Raw genomic sequence first — 16,484 nt, 5'->3', positions numbered from 1 at the left:
AAACGCGTTCTCCATTTTCACGCTATAAAATTCTACTTTGGAGAAAAATCGCGTTGCTCGAATTCGGAAAAAGGAATTAATTTAGAATTATTATACATATGTATGTGTGTATATTCTTCACCGATCGGTCGTTGGGAACGTTGCGAAAATAGACCAGACGTTGATTTTAATTTTATAAAAGGCGCTTCCACGGCAGTCGAACACTGTCTTTGATCGGGATTTTAAATCACCTGGCGTATCGACGAGCCTTTGACCCTTCGACGTTGTCGAAGATGCAATCGTTCGATTTTCTGAAACGTAATCAACACACGAAGCCGTCGTTAGATACTTTTAGAGCTTCCTATGGGGTGATACGAACGCTCGTTACTTGCACGCTATCGTCATACGTATCGAGAAAAGTTCGACGGCGTATGCATCGTTGCTTCTTATTAACAGAAATAGGTTCGCGTCATCGCCAGATTCTTCGATTCGCGATAAACGTATGATTTTCATAGAGTAAAGCGCCATAGAGCTTTTCTTCCACAACGTGCACCGACAAACGACGTTTGTACTTTCTTCGTATAGCTTGGAAATTTTCTTCCGTCCGATATCGTAGCTTTATTATCTGTTTAAACTGTTCGAAAGGTCAACCAAGATCGGCATTAACTTTGGCTACGTGTTGGAGAAAATAGTCGTTAACGAGTCGATCGTTAGAAGCGTTTGATTTAATACTTGCAACAACTATAGTCCTTTCAATTAGCCGGATTAACCAGGTTTTTGTTGCAGGACAGAGATATATCATGCCGTCGCTACGAACTGTCATATTTCTGGCCATGGTCCTGATGGTGTTGATCGACTTGTCGATAGCCCTTCCAGCCGCTGACAAGGAGAGACTTTTAAACGAGGTAGACGTAAGTAACAAAATCCGCCCCTACGAAAAGAAAAAAAATGATGCACGCCCGGTATAATTGATGTTTCTATCGGTGATCGCGATCGATCTTGCTTGTTAGCTTGCTAACTAATCACGTAAACTTGTTTTTAAAATAGAGATGCATAAATGAAAGAAAATATCGTTTATAACAAGCTGCAACCTCACGCTAGACGAGAGAATACCGCGTCCGTACTCGCTGCGACACTCGAGCGATGACAAATGTGCCTCGTTACCCTCTCACCTTGCGTTGTCCTCGATTTTATCCGCGAGAAGGACGGCAACGCTCCCCTGGAACTCGTTTCGATGCCGTACAAAAAATATGGAACAGAGCAAAAAAGTCCTATCCGAAGACTTAAATTTGCACGTACGGCGTGTCAATCGGTTTTGCGCGTTCGCTTTCAGCTTTTTATATTCCTTTTAAGTCGCACCACCGTACTCTTCCATTTCTTCTCCTCCCTTTTCTTCTTTTCTTTCTCACGATTTTGCCATGAACGCGACGTTATTTGCGGTCGACGAATGACGCATTTCGAACGGTTAACCGCACTTTGAAACTATTTCACTGCATCATTTAACAGCCGCTTCTCTCCGCTTCCAAATTAATTTCTTCGTCGATTAATCAGACAAATGCGATCGAGTAATCGGTACACGCAACTTTCACATCGCGATATCGTGGTTAGCCTATTTGTCCCTGATAATAAATAAATAAATAATTAGGATAATTATTTACAAAGCAAATATGTTATCAAAGTCAATATCGTGGACAATCTCTTCCTCTACGTGTTACCGTCGCTCGGCTTTAGTTTCCGAGATATTCGCAAAAGTTTCTGTTTCGTCGACCGTATAATTTTGATCATCGAACAGTCACTTTTTTCAATATCATGACTAAAAGCGTTTCCAGCTTCGAATAATAATAATACAATATAAAACTTAATATATGAATTTTATCTGTTTTATTATTCAATACCTGAGTTTATTTCATAGTAGCTTTATTGGCCGCTTCACAACAGCGGAATACTAATTCATTATCTGACCCAAACCTAATCCATTGATTTTTCTTTCCGAATCGAGTTGGAAACGATTGTCGAAAATGCGTTAGGCTGTGCTATATTCCAGAACGAAGCGTGACGGTACCGTAAATTGATCGGAAACTTTTTGCGAATATCTTGCGCTTGATTATTACATCCGAGCGAACGATGGTAACGTGTATAGAGAAAAATCGTACAAAATGTTGATTCTGACAACATGTTTCAAGCTCGTTGAAAGCAACGAGGTCGTCCGTTTTGTAAATAATTACCATAAATAGGAAATGAGAATTTTACACCGAGCAAACAATTTCCTCGTGGGGAGACCGTACAAAAGAGAGAAGATGTAGCTTGGTAAAGAGGCAACGATTCATATTACAGTCACGCGCGTCAATACAAATGAATACCGTTCTGTCGCATACTCGTTTCGCACACCAGGCACACAGATAGCGACAGTGACAGCAAACCGTCCTTTTTTCAATACGAAGGACTCCTCTTATTATGCCAAGTGTTACCCTCCACGTATTCGATATATTCGATATTTCCAGGGGGCTCCAAGAGAATGTTAATAATCGGTCCTATCCTTGACCAACGAAAGGTTCACTCAACGATCGATAATGAAATTTCCACAATTTCCGAACGATGTCGGAGACTAAAACGCGTTACTCTTCGAAACCTTTATCCTAGTTTACTTCGAGCTAAGTTTCCGGTTTTACAATCCGACCAAATTCAGATCAAAGTCGATTACTTCTAATTTGAAATCTGCGAGCAGTTGCAGTGGTTCACGGAAATATTCGAATACGCACCGGAAAAATCTTCGCCGAATATATTCGAAATAGTACGAAAGCTTTTGAACCTTTGCTGTCGCTATAACGAAACATTAGTGTTCATAGTGGTATTTGAGTACCAATTCGAAGATACATATGCAAGCTACAAGACATTTGCTGCTAACATACGCTTATCGTTAGTTATAAAAAAAATTAGTATACGTAATATCGTAGCTTCTACGTAATATCGTAATACCAAATATCGTAGGTTATTAATATAACGAATAATTGACTGCACAAATACCTTAATTAATTAAATACTTCCAATAAATATCTCAAATTCCACCGATACAATCGCGATAGCCGCGTCTCGTTACGTTACTAGTGAGATTTGAAAATGCTTTCTAATGGATAAAAGGTTTCTAAAAGTGTTGGAATACATCCGTGAGCTACTGTAACCCGGATTTCAATGAAACATAATGCAATTTCGCGACTCAGATCTGCTGACGTAACTTTTATCGAGCGTGAGCGAGTTGGTGAATATAAGAACGGCAACGTCGAGCCATCCGAAATGAAAAGGATAATCGGACGAGAAACATGGATAGGGCAGAAAAGGTGGAAAACGCTAGTGGTTGAAAAGGAAGCGAGAAACCTGTTGCTCGGTCCCTATTCCAGCGTGTAAGCGACTGCTTGACAAATTCAATTTATTTATAGTCGTTTCGCGAAATGTCGCGTTAGTTTCGTTTCCAAGGCTGTGCAAACTGTCGAGTCGGTCGCGTCTTGCCATGACAGAGATGCGTTTGTTAGCTGTGAAACTACTTAGTTTCTTCGCGATAGTTCCTCGCGCTCAACTTTTTCCAATCGTTTCGATTTTCCCCGTTTCCTTCGATCCCAAAGCGACGGATTATATATAGGCGCGTGTATCGAAGAACGTGATTGTACCGTGACGTGGCTGTAATGGCAATTTTAATTCCGGATTCTATTAATTCGGAATTTCCACCGGTTAATGTTACCACGCAGGTTCGAACACAAACGACGTTAAGTGCGCAATTAACGCTATCTCTGATACTCCACAGATACGGTTTAATCGTGCGCGTCCTCAGGATGGTCAAAGACAAAGCCGCTTACCACGGCACAGTCGCATAGTTTCAAGGCAGGTTGTCGTCCGGAATTCCAACAACAAGAAATAGCTACATATTAGGCGAGATTATAACTCACATACAAGATGTTCCCGAACTGCTGGTACATACGACGAGGAGGAGAATCTACGCGAGAAAATAAATGGGAAACGTGGAGCGACGTTTTTCCTAGGGGGCTTCGTTATCGAGAAAATCGAGTTCGTAAATCTGTCAAGTATACTCGAACCTGGCTAAAACCTGGCTGAACAAGAGTAAATAAGTGACAGAAGGTTGTTCCACGTGTGAAAAGAATCGAAGGACGTAGGATAACATTTTTTCATTTGCTTCTCGAGAAAAGTAAATTTGACTTTCTAATGTGTTTAACGATCAAAATTTATTTTCTTCGATATTTCATTTTATATATTTCACTTCTTCTCGCATGTAGATTAACCTCCTGCTCGTTGTCTACTCGTATCTAGTCTGTTAGCCAAATTTAAGTACATTTGACAAATCTTGAAACTGGATTTCTTGAAAAACGAAGTGCCGTTTGAACGAATTTTATTCCATATTTTCGACTTGTTTTTTCCACTCACGATCATCTTCTTTCGGTTTCTATCGCCAGTTCGGTAACAGTCTGTGTACAGTAGCCGAAAAAGTGGGCATGAAGCGGTTGTTTCTTATGAAAAAATAATATATCGCGTGCGTATATTACGCGTAATTATTATTACTCCGCGTTGTCGGTGTACGGAAAATATCTTCCATTTTTAGAAAACGATACGAGACAAACGATTATTCGTGATAGGCTCGTTATTCGCTCGGCAATTTCTTTCCAGATATCTGCGTATTTACTATACACGGAAGAATTCTCGATCTCCGTAACTGGCGTAAATGTTACAAACTAGTGCGGCGTCTCGTAATCCCGTCTTACAATTTCGACGTGACTCGATCGAATTTACGGTTTAATAATACCAATTGCACGTTTCACCTTTCACAACGTACATCCTCGTCCGTCGCGATGACAGCTAAACGATCGGACGTTTATAGATACTCGGATTAAATTCGATCGAACCATCGGTCGAGTTTCAAGATTTGAACGGGCTTAGATAAACTACAAGTACGATTCGCACGAGTTAAAGAACGTCGATTCCCCGGAGAAAACTAATCGTCGACGGAGAAAAGAAATATTCGCGCTGTTAAACGCGACTTTTGTTAAACGTTTCCAAACGAACGACTGCAGCTTAAGATTTCAATATGCCCTTACTACTGGCTACTATTTCAAAGCGACAAATTAAATTTCTCCTCCGCTGCAAGTACAAGAGGGTCGTTAGGATAGAAGCGTGCGGAGAAACGAAAAAAGAACCGTATGTCCTTTGCAACGGATTGCAAAGCTAATTGCCAAGCGAAACGAAATTACGTTTGTCGATGTATCGGGACCTTGCTCTTTTCTCTCGTCCAATAAACGTGCAGCAGTTTGCCATGTTGTTCCAGGAAACTTGTCCTAGAAATTATACATATTACTCTTAAACTCGATTAGGGGACCGAGCGTTTGTTCGTCCGTTACAAATCACAACGACAGTGACGTGGATACGTCGCGCGAGGGTTTAGTTTGCAGCATTACGGGATTCAGCGATGCTGATGTTCATCTCGAACGTAGGATGTACAACGGAAAACGCGAAGATCTTCGAAGCATTACATCGGTATTAAATCAAAACACTACGCGAAGATGTTTCATTCGTGCTACCTTATCCAGGCTTTCCACGACCATCGTATAAAGTACAAACGCGACGCTCGCACAAAGTCCTGTTGCGTAACTCTTATCTACACGTTTGAATTGCAAATAAGCTACCGCGTACCGCGCGCCATGCCTCGTTCAACAACAGGTTCATTCGTTTAAGCAGTTATATCGCACGAGGAATTTCCCGTAACTCGACATTAGCATACGTATGTTACGGGGAAATGAACATCGGAGATAAGCAGATATCGCGCGAAATAACGGCATCTTCCATCGATAGGAATTTATTCCTTACTTTTCTCGAAAGGAGACCATCCCGTGCAAAAAGAACTCGAACAATACAGTTACTCGTTCTTCGATTCCCTTCCCATGTCGTTTCTCGCAGTCGGAGTTCGCTCAGGCTCGAACGACGGTATCTCGCCTAATACGTTTCTTCGATGGATTTTTTCCAAAGGAAGACGAGTTTCACGAGCCGCGTATATTCGTCGCTGGAAATCGACACGGAGCTCTTTGCGAATCTTTTCCGGCGGACCGTCAACGTACGTCCCGCCCAACTGTTCTTACAAAGGAATCGCAGGATATTAAAAATCGGTCTCCGCCCGCGACGACTAATCTCGCAAACGGCTCGTGCAAAGCTGGACCGCGACGACTTTTAGAGCTCCGTCACGGAGAGAAGCAACGATAAAGAACGGTGGTTCGTTCGAAGGAAGGCTGATAAATTTGCGGCTGATCCGATAATCGATAGCTCGGCAACGGCAATCCGATTTCACTTAGCGTCCGGTTGTCCGTCGCGAACGCTGATTCAACAACTTTATAAACGTCGAATTAAACGCTCTCCTGCCGCGATAGACGCGTTCTTCTTTCTTTCCATTTGTTCGTTAATTTTTAATCATTCGCTGCTGCAAATTGCTATTTCATCTTTCGAAGCGCGCACAAACGTTTAAACGAGAAACGCTTTGGCATCGGATTATTAAACTCCTCTCTCTCGCTCTATTCGCGCTTACCACGCTATCTCTCTCGATTCTTTTTAAATATCTTTATTTACTTACGTATTCAGACTACAACCATCGCGTTTTACTTGCATCCCGCCTATCCTGAATCGGATACATGCGTTATCCTGCTTCAACGACTTTACGCTCCGTTGATTTCGCGCACATTTTCCCAACTAAAAAAGGGAAAAAAGAGCCGCACGAGAGAGAAAAAAAATCGTGTTCAGCGAAGCCATACCGTTATCCAGGCGTATTTTTTAAACGATTTCCCCATGTTCTCTAACGCCACGAAATTCTTTTGAACGTAAATAAAACCGCGTTAGCTTTCAGAGCATTATTATCCATTAACGTTGCTTTTCCGATGGTAACGCGAAAGATCGCGAAATATATCGGGGTCAATACGACGTCACAGGGGTAGGATGCTCTCCCTCTTTTTTTTTACTTCCGATGCACGCCATTACGGCCAATGAAATTTGTTTCGTTTCGCTCGCACGACCCATATAATCGATGTTCATCGAAACGTAGCTTTGGTCTTTCTGAAAAAGTCGATGCTACGAAAGTCAGATATTAGAAATAACGACGTTTAACGCGTCCAACAACGTTCCAATAACACGAAGCATTTTTCCTTCGAGATTGCTAGTTACGTGATCGAGTGCTTTCCTTTTCCTTTCTCCCTTTTTTTCTTTTTTTTTCTTTTTTTCTTTGCATTCGGGAAAATATGCACGTGTACGCCTAATCCCGAGCAGCGTGAACGCAGAGTGAACACGAAGATTTAGCGTACGATACATGTAATAAAGCTATTTTTCAAACTTTGCGACGTCTCTGTTTGCTCGAGATAGTCGGAAAAAGATTTCACGTGTACATATCGCATTAACCGCGATATCCGCAAAAATTCATAGCAGCAAGACTATCATAAACTTCCGTTTAACGAAAATTCAATGTCTCATTCGTATGGCGGAAAAATCGTGAAATTTGTATCAACATCGACGATAAATCTTCGATGTGTTCGCGATGTACTCGAATAAAGAGTATGATTTTCCGAGACCTGGCGAAAGCGTGTGTTTCAGCTGGTGGACGACGATGGAAGCATCGAGACTGCTCTGATCAATTACCTGTTTACGAAGCAAATCGTGAAACGGCTTCGGAATCAGTTGGACATCGGGGATCTCCAGCGTAAACGCAGCTACTGGAAACAGTGCGCTTTCAACGCGGTCTCCTGCTTCGGCAAATAAAACGTCCAGCTAACTCGACGATCGCCATCGTGCTTCCTTCTTCTTCTACTTCTTCTTCTTCTTCTTCTTTCTTCTTCTCCTCCGCCTATATCTCTCTTGTCCAGTGGTAACTTTTAAATAGTCGAGTGTAGCTCGACGAACACGAACCCGGTTCTAGTTGCGAACTTTACATCCGCGCATATCCAGCTTCCGCTGATCTTCGGATATCAATGATACCAAAACTCTAATCATATTTCTAGCAGGAAGCGAATCGCTTGTTTCTTCTATCGCGCTTGAAATTTGAATCGTCCAATGGAATTTCATTTAAAAAGGGAAACGCACGTGGAAAAGACTTGGAAATGTAGCGGATGTAAATTAGCACCGAGTTTCCGCAATACATTGTATTCGATATTAAGAAAGAAAATGGTAGATTAGATGTTATCGAGATTATATATTCTCGCGATATAGCGATCGGCCACCTCGCATTTTTATTCCACGTAAATAGACTTTACGACTTATTTCGTTGTTCGACGGTGGAGTGGAATGTATCGCTACGTTCTTGTAAATCAAATTTTACGTTTATGAACACGGTGGCTGTAATCATTAATGGAGAAAGTTCAATAAAGAATTTATTTCTGTTGTATGCAATCGCTCTCCAGCTAAAATGAATAATAAAACGAGTCACGCTCGGTTCCAATAACTCCTTTATTCCGAATACACCTGACAGCTGCCATTATAACTTTATTATTATAGCTGATAAAAAATTTACAATTTCATTCCAACGTATAAAATTCGTCGCATCTTTTCGAAAGAATGATCCATTCCGAGCGACACCAAACCGATCCGAAAATAGAAACTACATGCTGATACGGATGCAGCAAACGAATGCCGAGAACCTGCGAATGCAAAGCAAATAATATAGACATCCACGCGGAACGAAAGAGGGATATGTCAAAGGTAAGTCGATACAGATTTATCTCCTGCGGTATTTCTGCTACAAACTAAGATTCTCCTCAAACGTTTCTTTGGTGAATTACTCAACTCGCGTCTCCGATAATTATACAATCGTCGGAGGTGCCCTTTCTTTGCAATTAAGATCGTTTCCAAGTCTCTGGTTTCATCACAGTGCAGAATATCGATAAGATGCAAGAAGCTAAGTAAATGCACCATCGGTCATAAATATTAAGAAACCCATAGGAAATTTTCCTTTATTTATATTATAAGACGCGTATACGAGGAACAAAGTAACAGATTTATAATAAAATACTTTGAAGACAGAAACAACGAGAAGCATACAATTTGTACTACGTATCAGCTGGTGTTCTGATGCTTATGATCGACGATGCATATGTATGGAATTATAAAGAATGATTGTAAATCAGATGGAAAGAACAAAGGTTTCGAATTTGTTTCGTTCGAGTTACAATATCAAACAACTTGCAACTACGAGAACAAAACGAGAAAGACGACTCACGGTATAAAATAATAGAACCTGCACATCACCGATGTAAACAGGGACAAGAACAGTAATCGGCGATCAGTTCTACCGCATGCTCTTCCGTTTCTTGAATTTCGCACGTCGAGACAACTGCCTCTACCCAAGAGACACTTACGTGTCTTGCCTTCTTTGACACGTCCTCGAACTCCTGAAAAATGCAAGGATCAAGGTGAACGCAAGGAACATCGTGATTGCGAGATTAGCGTTCGTGTTTGCTGGCGGATGTGGGGAAATCATATTCGACAGGCGACGGAAGATTATCGGTGGCAAGCGACCGAGCAATTGGCGCCTACGGTTAACGGAACCGACAACTTCCACAAGTCTGAAGCCGCTTAATGCCGACGCTAGTACGCGGTAATGGTGCCGCTATGTTAACCAACTTTAATTCCGTTATCGAGAACCTGCTCGTTCGATCGATTTAAAACTCGTCCATTAACCACGCGATCGAAAACACACTCCCCTTTCCCCCACTGCTTCCAGTTTTCCACTGTTTGGCCAGGAAAGTGGCAAAACGCGTTCCAAACGATATCTTTCTTTTTCCTGAAAGATGATACGATTTGAAGCTTACGCTTTCCAACGATGATGAAATCGTAATTGTAATTGAAATTTGTTTTCCGCCGAGAAACACCGCGGTAGTTCGCTGTAGAAATATTTACCGTAGCAACGTTCGAAACGGTCGAGCTAGTTTGGATAAATTGCCCTAAACGGAGCAACATCTCCGGAGACGTTAACATAAAACGTCAAAAGCCGTTATACTTACGCGCACAAGGGATGACGGAATCTCCTTGGAAGAATGAACCACGTACATGGCCGCGGATCTTTCCTGATCGTTCAACACCTTGGCTCCGAGACTAAAATGAATTTTACAGTGCTTAAGGAAGTTTACTACTGGATTGACGGTTGCGCTTGAAAGTTGTACTAGAAAGGTGGCGTTAAGAAGACCGCAACGATTCGCGACCCGTTTCTCGCGAGGGACCCTACAAGATAATCGACTTGGTTTCTTTCTCGCGATACGGTCGTTAAGCGACTCGTCTACTTTAAATCCGCCTCAGGGGAGTATGAGCCGCGCTAAGACACAAAAGAGAGCCTCGTGTTCCATTTTCCTACCCTGCTACTTGTTAACTCTGCCTCTCCCCGAGGTGTTATCTGTGAGTTTTCTATGGAACGCAACTCGTTTCACAATGAATTCTGCGTCCATCCCAAAGTAATTAAAAATCGTCCCTTAAGTCGTAGCGGTACGTAATCCAACCTGACCGATCAAGTCTAACTATAATTTCGTGGACGGTTTGATTCCAAAGACGGACCGATGAAAAAAGGGGCCCTCGTAGAAAACTACGTTGCGTAAAAGGATACGTTTTGAGTAACTTGCGAATGTCTTCTTCCTTGCTTTTTGTAAAACCTGACGCTAAACTGACTGGCGCGCCCTTTAAAATACTCTTAGACGTCTGTCAATCAGAAAATAATTTTATTACGTTTCAACCTTCGTTAAAAGATGAAGTTTTATTTTACCAGCAAATTACGTACCAATTCGTTATCTGTTAGATTACATAATGGCTTCGCATCCGACGGAAGTCCGTTTTCTGGCTTTCGTCCCTCGATCCAATTTAGTGGAATTCCCATGGCAGAATATTCTATATACTATAAATAAACGTGTACAGTAAGTTAGAATAAATCAGCCGAAAATGTATCAAATTATACGAAATTGGCATCAATGAAGTACTGTAGCTTGGTACTAAAATTTCAAAAATTTCAAGAGTTTTAAAAGTTGAACAAAATGCAGTTAGCTACTTTGGCTTGTGAATCTTATTTAAATAAGGTAAGAGTAGTTGCTCATTAATTGATATAAAGTTGAAAACACACATCGTTATTTACGAAAGCATAAAATTCTGCTTGTTCCGCGTCCTTTTGATCCGAGACATTGGTTCCTTCGCTGTCGCATACTTTTTCGTTCGTTTTTTTGCTAGTATCGGCTCTTACACGATTAGAGGTGGCTTTTGATTTTGTGGGAGACTTGTACGGAGAGGAATTCTTCTTGATCGATTTGAAATCGTCGTTTCTTTTCGACGGAGACTTTAATTTTCTTTCCTGTTTCGCCTGTGCATTTGGTAAGGTATCCTGTCTGGTTGTCTTATCGTCACCTTCTTCCTTATGGTCAGAGGTCGAAGACAAAAGAAGGCTAAGATCTATCGACTCGGAACTCTGCTTGAAAAGACGTCGCAAATCGTTCAAAGTAGTAGCGGAAGACCAATCTTTATCAGAACGAATACGCGTTACCCGTGGAAATCTAATACTAATACCGTCAGCTGTGTGAACACCTTGATTGGTAAATTCTGCTCCCGTTATTTCCCACACTGGCTGTTTCTGAAATACGTAAGAGAAGATATCGATACACCTGCTTTCAGTTGAGAATTAAACCAAGTGGAGCAAATACCTTTGGATCCTTTGCGACAAAGTCAGGAATCATTGGTTTATTGGCGCGCAACCAGGACGGTACTTTGGCCGGATCTTTACTTATTTTTATCATATCGAGCTCATCCTGAAGCATGACTAAGGTCGCGTCGTCGTGACCGGTGTGTACCTGCGCGTACGATCAATTTCCAAATACAATTTTCGAAATTCCTTATTGTTGCACAGTATGCGTTTCCTTACTTTTGTTACTGTTACCCAGTTACCACGATCTTCGTCGTAGCAGCCCATCAGGAATACCGACATCATACCACCTAGAGATATGGAACGCATAGAAGAAAAATTAAATATAGAAATAATGTACGAAACGACATAGTTATTCAAAATATAGTAACTGTTCTAATATTTGATAAGTGACAAAATCTGTTCTTTTAGTTATGTTCATAAAAATATGAATTTGCATAAATAATCGCAGTCTAGATATGGTAGAGGAAAATTCATCGTAGAACAAACAGATGGTACAGACCTTTGTTTCCCGTGCCGTACCATGCGCCAAGCACAACGAGATCTGCGCTATCGGCCATCGCACCATCGTATAAATAATCCTTTTTTACCTTCAACCAATGTCTTTTACCCGGCTCGTATTTGCTCTGTAAATAATCACGCGTTAGCATCGCTTCATCTCAACTATCGCACGAGTTACGATCACACACACGTTACGAAACTCCAAGAATCGACAATAAGAGTATAAAAAAGATAATAAACTGTTATCATTAATCATGGTAGGAAAATTGCTATTTGAACGCAATTCTCCTCCATGGTAAATCAAGAAACGATAGTAAAGCAGCTACGCACATTATAAGAAAACGTTCTATCTTCATACTTACAAGGTTACAATGTGATACGTACGTGGATGTCCTTAAGCACCAATCCTTCGAGGCCCATTTTAAGAACCCTGGCAATCATTTCTGCCAAGTCTTGAGATTTCTGTAAATGGTTGTTCCTGCTTTATAATTTTCCACTTATGTCTTTAGGCGAAAAATCGAAAATCATGCCATCACTTACATAGACTTCCTTGATTTCCGACAGCATTATCCTGTTTGGTATCTCCGTCATACTTTCTCTTAAAATTTGTCTTCGTTCCATCATGGATCTGCGCATAGCAAAAGACTGCGATTACTTTAAGCCGAAGGGAAACGAATTAAATTCGTTCGACTTACTTATGCAACAAAACAACCCCGTTATAATAGATACAATCGAAGACAAATAAGCAGGCATTGGCATCCTTGAATTCGGCTTTCTGGAAAACGAAACAACAGATAGAATTTTAAGAATAAGATTCTCGAGAAGATTTTCAACGAATAGTCGAACCTTATGAATGCCTAAGGTACCAAAGGGTAATGGTTGCCCAGTTTTGGTATCTATCATGAGGATCTCTGAGTCTAGAATCAAGTCATCGCCGTCTGGAAAGGCTTTCGGAATGTAATTCTTGAAGAGATTCACCTGGAACGAGAAAAGACACGTGTACATTTTGCGAATAAGAAAATCGAGAGACACGCGCAACGGAATATTTACTTTATGAGGAAGCACCGGTTTTAAGGATCTGCTGAAATAGCGAAATTCGTTTCCCTTTTTATGCACTTGCACCCGTTCTCCGTCGTATTTCACTTCGGCCAGCATTCCATTCGGGCATTTCTTCATCGCCATTTCCACGGATTTGCAAGCCTCCGCCTATTCAGGTTTAGACGTTAGGCTCCGACGTTTTGCAACGCTACTGCCACGTTTTCAGGCGGCATGCAAAAGCTTACCAACATCGGCAAGACAGGTGTCATCAGCGAGAGCGTAATCTTAACGTTGGAAGATGGACCCGGCGACGAAGACGGTTTATCGAATTTCGGGGATCCTCGCCAACATCGTTCGATCACGCTGTCCAAGTCCCTGGACGTTTGAAAGGCTTTGTACGCGTCATCGTGTACCGCGGCCAAACTGCAAACGTATCGACAAAAAACGAAAAATATCACCGATCGCCGCCTAATCGTCTCGTTTACGGCACAACTATTTATACGCTATAGACTCACATATGTTTCGGGCCAGCGTTTATCCTTAGATCGTGCTTGATCAGCCGGATGATCATCTTTAGATCGCCTGCGGTGCATCTGAAGAACGAGTTACAGTTTGCCTTCTATAAATGAAAATACAACGGAAGCGGGCAATGCAAATAATTTACCTGGAAACGATCGAACGAAAGTGACGAATCTGTTCATCCTCCTTAGTTAGAAGCGACAACTGCTGCAGAAACTCGTCCACCTGAATAAAAAGGATTTCGCTCGATCGATATGACGACAATAACGACTAACTTTTACGAAATAGTATGTCTATTTTCTAGAACAAACCCTACGCGGAATAGAAAGTAAACCGAGGTTTACTTTTGGCAAGTAAAATCTGGAAATCCGAACTTTGGCCGAGAACCGGGAATTCCGTTTAATCCAACTGGGTTTCGATAATCCTGAAGACGTCAAAAGAATTCCCCTGTCGAACGAACCTCCATGCAATTTAATCATATAGAGATAGAGATCGATCGACGCTGAGGGAGAACCGCCTCTTATTTCGACGCGAGTAAATTCCGTTTTGTCTTTATCCCGTTTATTCCAGTGTCGTTTAATGTGGTGAAGTACGTCATCGAAAAAGAGAAGGAGGAAGGGTAGCTTGAGAAAAAATTAAACGACGCCTACAAAGAGGCGTTCAATTTTAAGCATCTCTTTCTTTCCTTTTTTTTTCCTCCCTCCATTCTCTCAATTTGTCTACCATGGGAAAAAAAACAGGCTCGTTGCCCCATTTGTTTTTCCACCGTCGCAAATTATAAAGATAACGCGCAGTCTCTCTTTATCCCCGAGAATTTATCTCCAACGTTTCATCCAGAGGCTTTCCGCGATTATATAGCGGCACGTGTCTACGGTGAAACACCGTTCCGAATAACTTTGCGTGCGGAAAAAGTTGGTAAATTATCCGATACATCGATACAAATTTTAACCGAAATATAGGACAGATTCTATTACCTCTTGAATCGTAAGTACGCTTTTTAGAGCTGGTTTTAAAGCTACGCTGTTTTCGAAAAACACCCGGATGGTTTCGCTCACGTCTCCTTGCTCGAGATGCTCCAACATCTCGTCCTCGTCCTGAAGCAGGATACGAGAGAACAGCTTTACCAATTGTTTGCTCTGCAAGTTGTATATCCTCTTCGCTGTCCCCGGAAGCAGCATTTTGCACCACAGCTTTACGTCGCTGTTGAAACCATCTGAAAACGCGGAATGATTTGAACAACGAAGACTTAAACAACAAGTTTACGCTGTCGGTTATAAATACGAGTATCCGAACACCTGATCGTTACATTCGTCGAAGGATCCTAACAAATTTTACTTTACTCGATATTTTACGTATAATACCAGTGAAACGATAGATTTACAATAAAGTAACCGTTCGAGGAAGTCTTGGTGCTTTTGATCTCGAAGGACGCGTATCTCGGAAGAAGCCAATACTCAGGTGCGAAGGTCGTGCAGGTGCAAGTGCACAAGCACTGGCCAGTACAAGATTGGAAAAAAGTGTTGTTTCCTGGTGAATGGAATGTTAAAATAGGATGCGGTAAGATGAAATTCCATGAAAAAGACAGTGGTCTTAAAACTGCGTGCACTATCGTAGAATAGGCGAAGTTGGAAGTAGGAAATCGCGGAACGGTAGAAAGACGAAATCGAATCGAATTGAACGCAGTCCGATAGAATATCCGCGATCAGCTTGGCGGTTATCGAACGCAGCTATCGCCTCGTAACTTTCCACTGTGTCGTTGCAGCCCGATGCGCCGACGGTTCTCCTTCGCATTCCCTTCTTCCCTTCTTCCCTAACGGTGACAGACAGCAGCTCGTGACGTTTCGCTGGAAGGGTCATTCGCTCGTTCGCACTCGAGAAACACCTGTGTATAGTCGGTGTATCCGACTAGAAAGGAACGCAAATCGCGAGAAGAATGCAGACAGACGAAGAGAGAAGAAATCGGAGCGGAGAAGCGAAGGATCGAAAGACGGACGCGTCGCGTCTTTTCGATTAAGAACACCGATCAGAACGCGCTTCGTGGAAAATTCAGCGACGACCTCCTTTGCGTCGAAGACTAGATCATCGGCAAAATTGCGAACGAATTGCGACGAATAAATAGCGGGCTCCGTTACAGTCGCAATCGTTATCGCGCACCCACCAGTCCCCGCGATGTATGTGTACTTCCGGCGCGTAGCTTATCGCGCGATACCTTGATTCTTTTCATCGCGACTCCTCTTCCGATATTGTTCCTCGATCGCCGCAAACATAAGCGAAAACTCCGCTAGCCGATACTCGCCTATGGTGAAGTTGGTCGGCATCGTCTCGCAACCTCTGCGTATGTTCGAACTGCAAACGTGTTCGAGCCGTGTGTTTCGTAACGTGTACGAATTGAATTTTAGCAGCACAGTCACAGAAATTAATTAGAGATCCAACGCGCGAGTCCCTGATCTCTGTGCCCCGGTTTATCATCGAAATAAGTAGCCTATAAAAATATGAAATTATCGCAGTGTTTACGTTGCGTGAGCACGCGATACGCGATGCACCTTATTGCGAGACGATCCTCGCGTAACGGCTTATCGACGATTCATTGGTCAACAACGGTACACACCTCTTCCAGGCTTGTCGACCGGCCTTCGAAGCCAAGAACCTTCGGCTTTATACCGAAATTGTACGTACAACTTTGGCAACTATCGACCGCATCAACAAACTTGTTGCGTGACTTTCAGAGGACGGGTCGGGCTTGATCGTC

At 42.2% G+C, this 16,484-nt stretch overlaps 2 protein-coding genes across 9 annotated transcripts in view; one reads left to right on the top strand and one right to left on the bottom strand.

Moving 5' to 3' along the window:
- The window catches only part of LOC100748997 (prohormone-1), a 60,772-nt gene extending 52,380 nt beyond the window's left edge, over positions 1-8,392 (top strand). For 4 of the 6 annotated variants that reach the window (XM_012383707.3, XM_033319904.1, XM_012383708.3 and 1 more), the window contains exons 2-3: positions 766-890; positions 7,606-8,392. In XM_012383707.3, coding sequence (XP_012239130.1) covers positions 780-890; positions 7,606-7,770 — 276 coding nt within the window. In that variant the 5' untranslated portion in view covers positions 766-779 and the 3' untranslated portion in view covers positions 7,771-8,392. The remainder of the gene's footprint in view (positions 1-765; positions 891-7,605) is intronic. The other 2 variants (XM_033319905.1, XM_024366497.2) reach the window with 1 other exon arrangement.
- Positions 8,393-8,435: 43 nt separating this feature from the next.
- Positions 8,436-16,484, bottom strand: part of LOC100748641 (DNA ligase 3) — a 28,853-nt gene continuing 20,804 nt past the window's right edge. For 2 of the 3 annotated variants that reach the window (XM_033319900.1, XM_033319899.1), the window contains 18 exons: positions 14,710-14,948; positions 13,881-13,960; positions 13,732-13,809; positions 13,462-13,639; positions 13,229-13,384; positions 13,025-13,156; positions 12,874-12,953; positions 12,719-12,806; positions 12,563-12,640; positions 12,180-12,303; positions 11,897-11,967; positions 11,679-11,825; positions 11,108-11,608; positions 10,772-10,885; positions 10,601-10,692; positions 10,008-10,098; positions 9,224-9,395; positions 8,436-8,645 (listed from right to left, as the gene is read on the bottom strand). In XM_033319900.1, the coding sequence (XP_033175791.1) occupies positions 9,249-9,395; positions 10,008-10,098; positions 10,601-10,692; positions 10,772-10,885; positions 11,108-11,608; positions 11,679-11,825; positions 11,897-11,967; positions 12,180-12,303; positions 12,563-12,640; positions 12,719-12,806; positions 12,874-12,953; positions 13,025-13,156; positions 13,229-13,384; positions 13,462-13,639; positions 13,732-13,809; positions 13,881-13,960; positions 14,710-14,913 (2,361 nt within the window). In that variant the 5' untranslated portion in view covers positions 14,914-14,948 and the 3' untranslated portion in view covers positions 8,436-8,645; positions 9,224-9,248. The remainder of the gene's footprint in view (positions 8,646-9,223; positions 9,396-10,007; positions 10,099-10,600; positions 10,693-10,771; positions 10,886-11,107; positions 11,609-11,678; positions 11,826-11,896; positions 11,968-12,179; positions 12,304-12,562; positions 12,641-12,718; positions 12,807-12,873; positions 12,954-13,024; positions 13,157-13,228; positions 13,385-13,461; positions 13,640-13,731; positions 13,810-13,880; positions 13,961-14,709; positions 14,949-16,484) is intronic. The other variant, XM_024366492.2, reaches the window with a different exon arrangement.

Source organism: Bombus impatiens, unplaced genomic scaffold, assembly GCF_000188095.3.
Source record: "Bombus impatiens unplaced genomic scaffold, BIMP_2.2 scf_0219, whole genome shotgun sequence".
Taxonomy (NCBI): domain Eukaryota; kingdom Metazoa; phylum Arthropoda; class Insecta; order Hymenoptera; family Apidae; genus Bombus; species Bombus impatiens.
The sequence above is the reverse complement of the archived record's forward strand: the minus strand, read 5'-3'. Positions and strand labels throughout refer to the sequence as shown.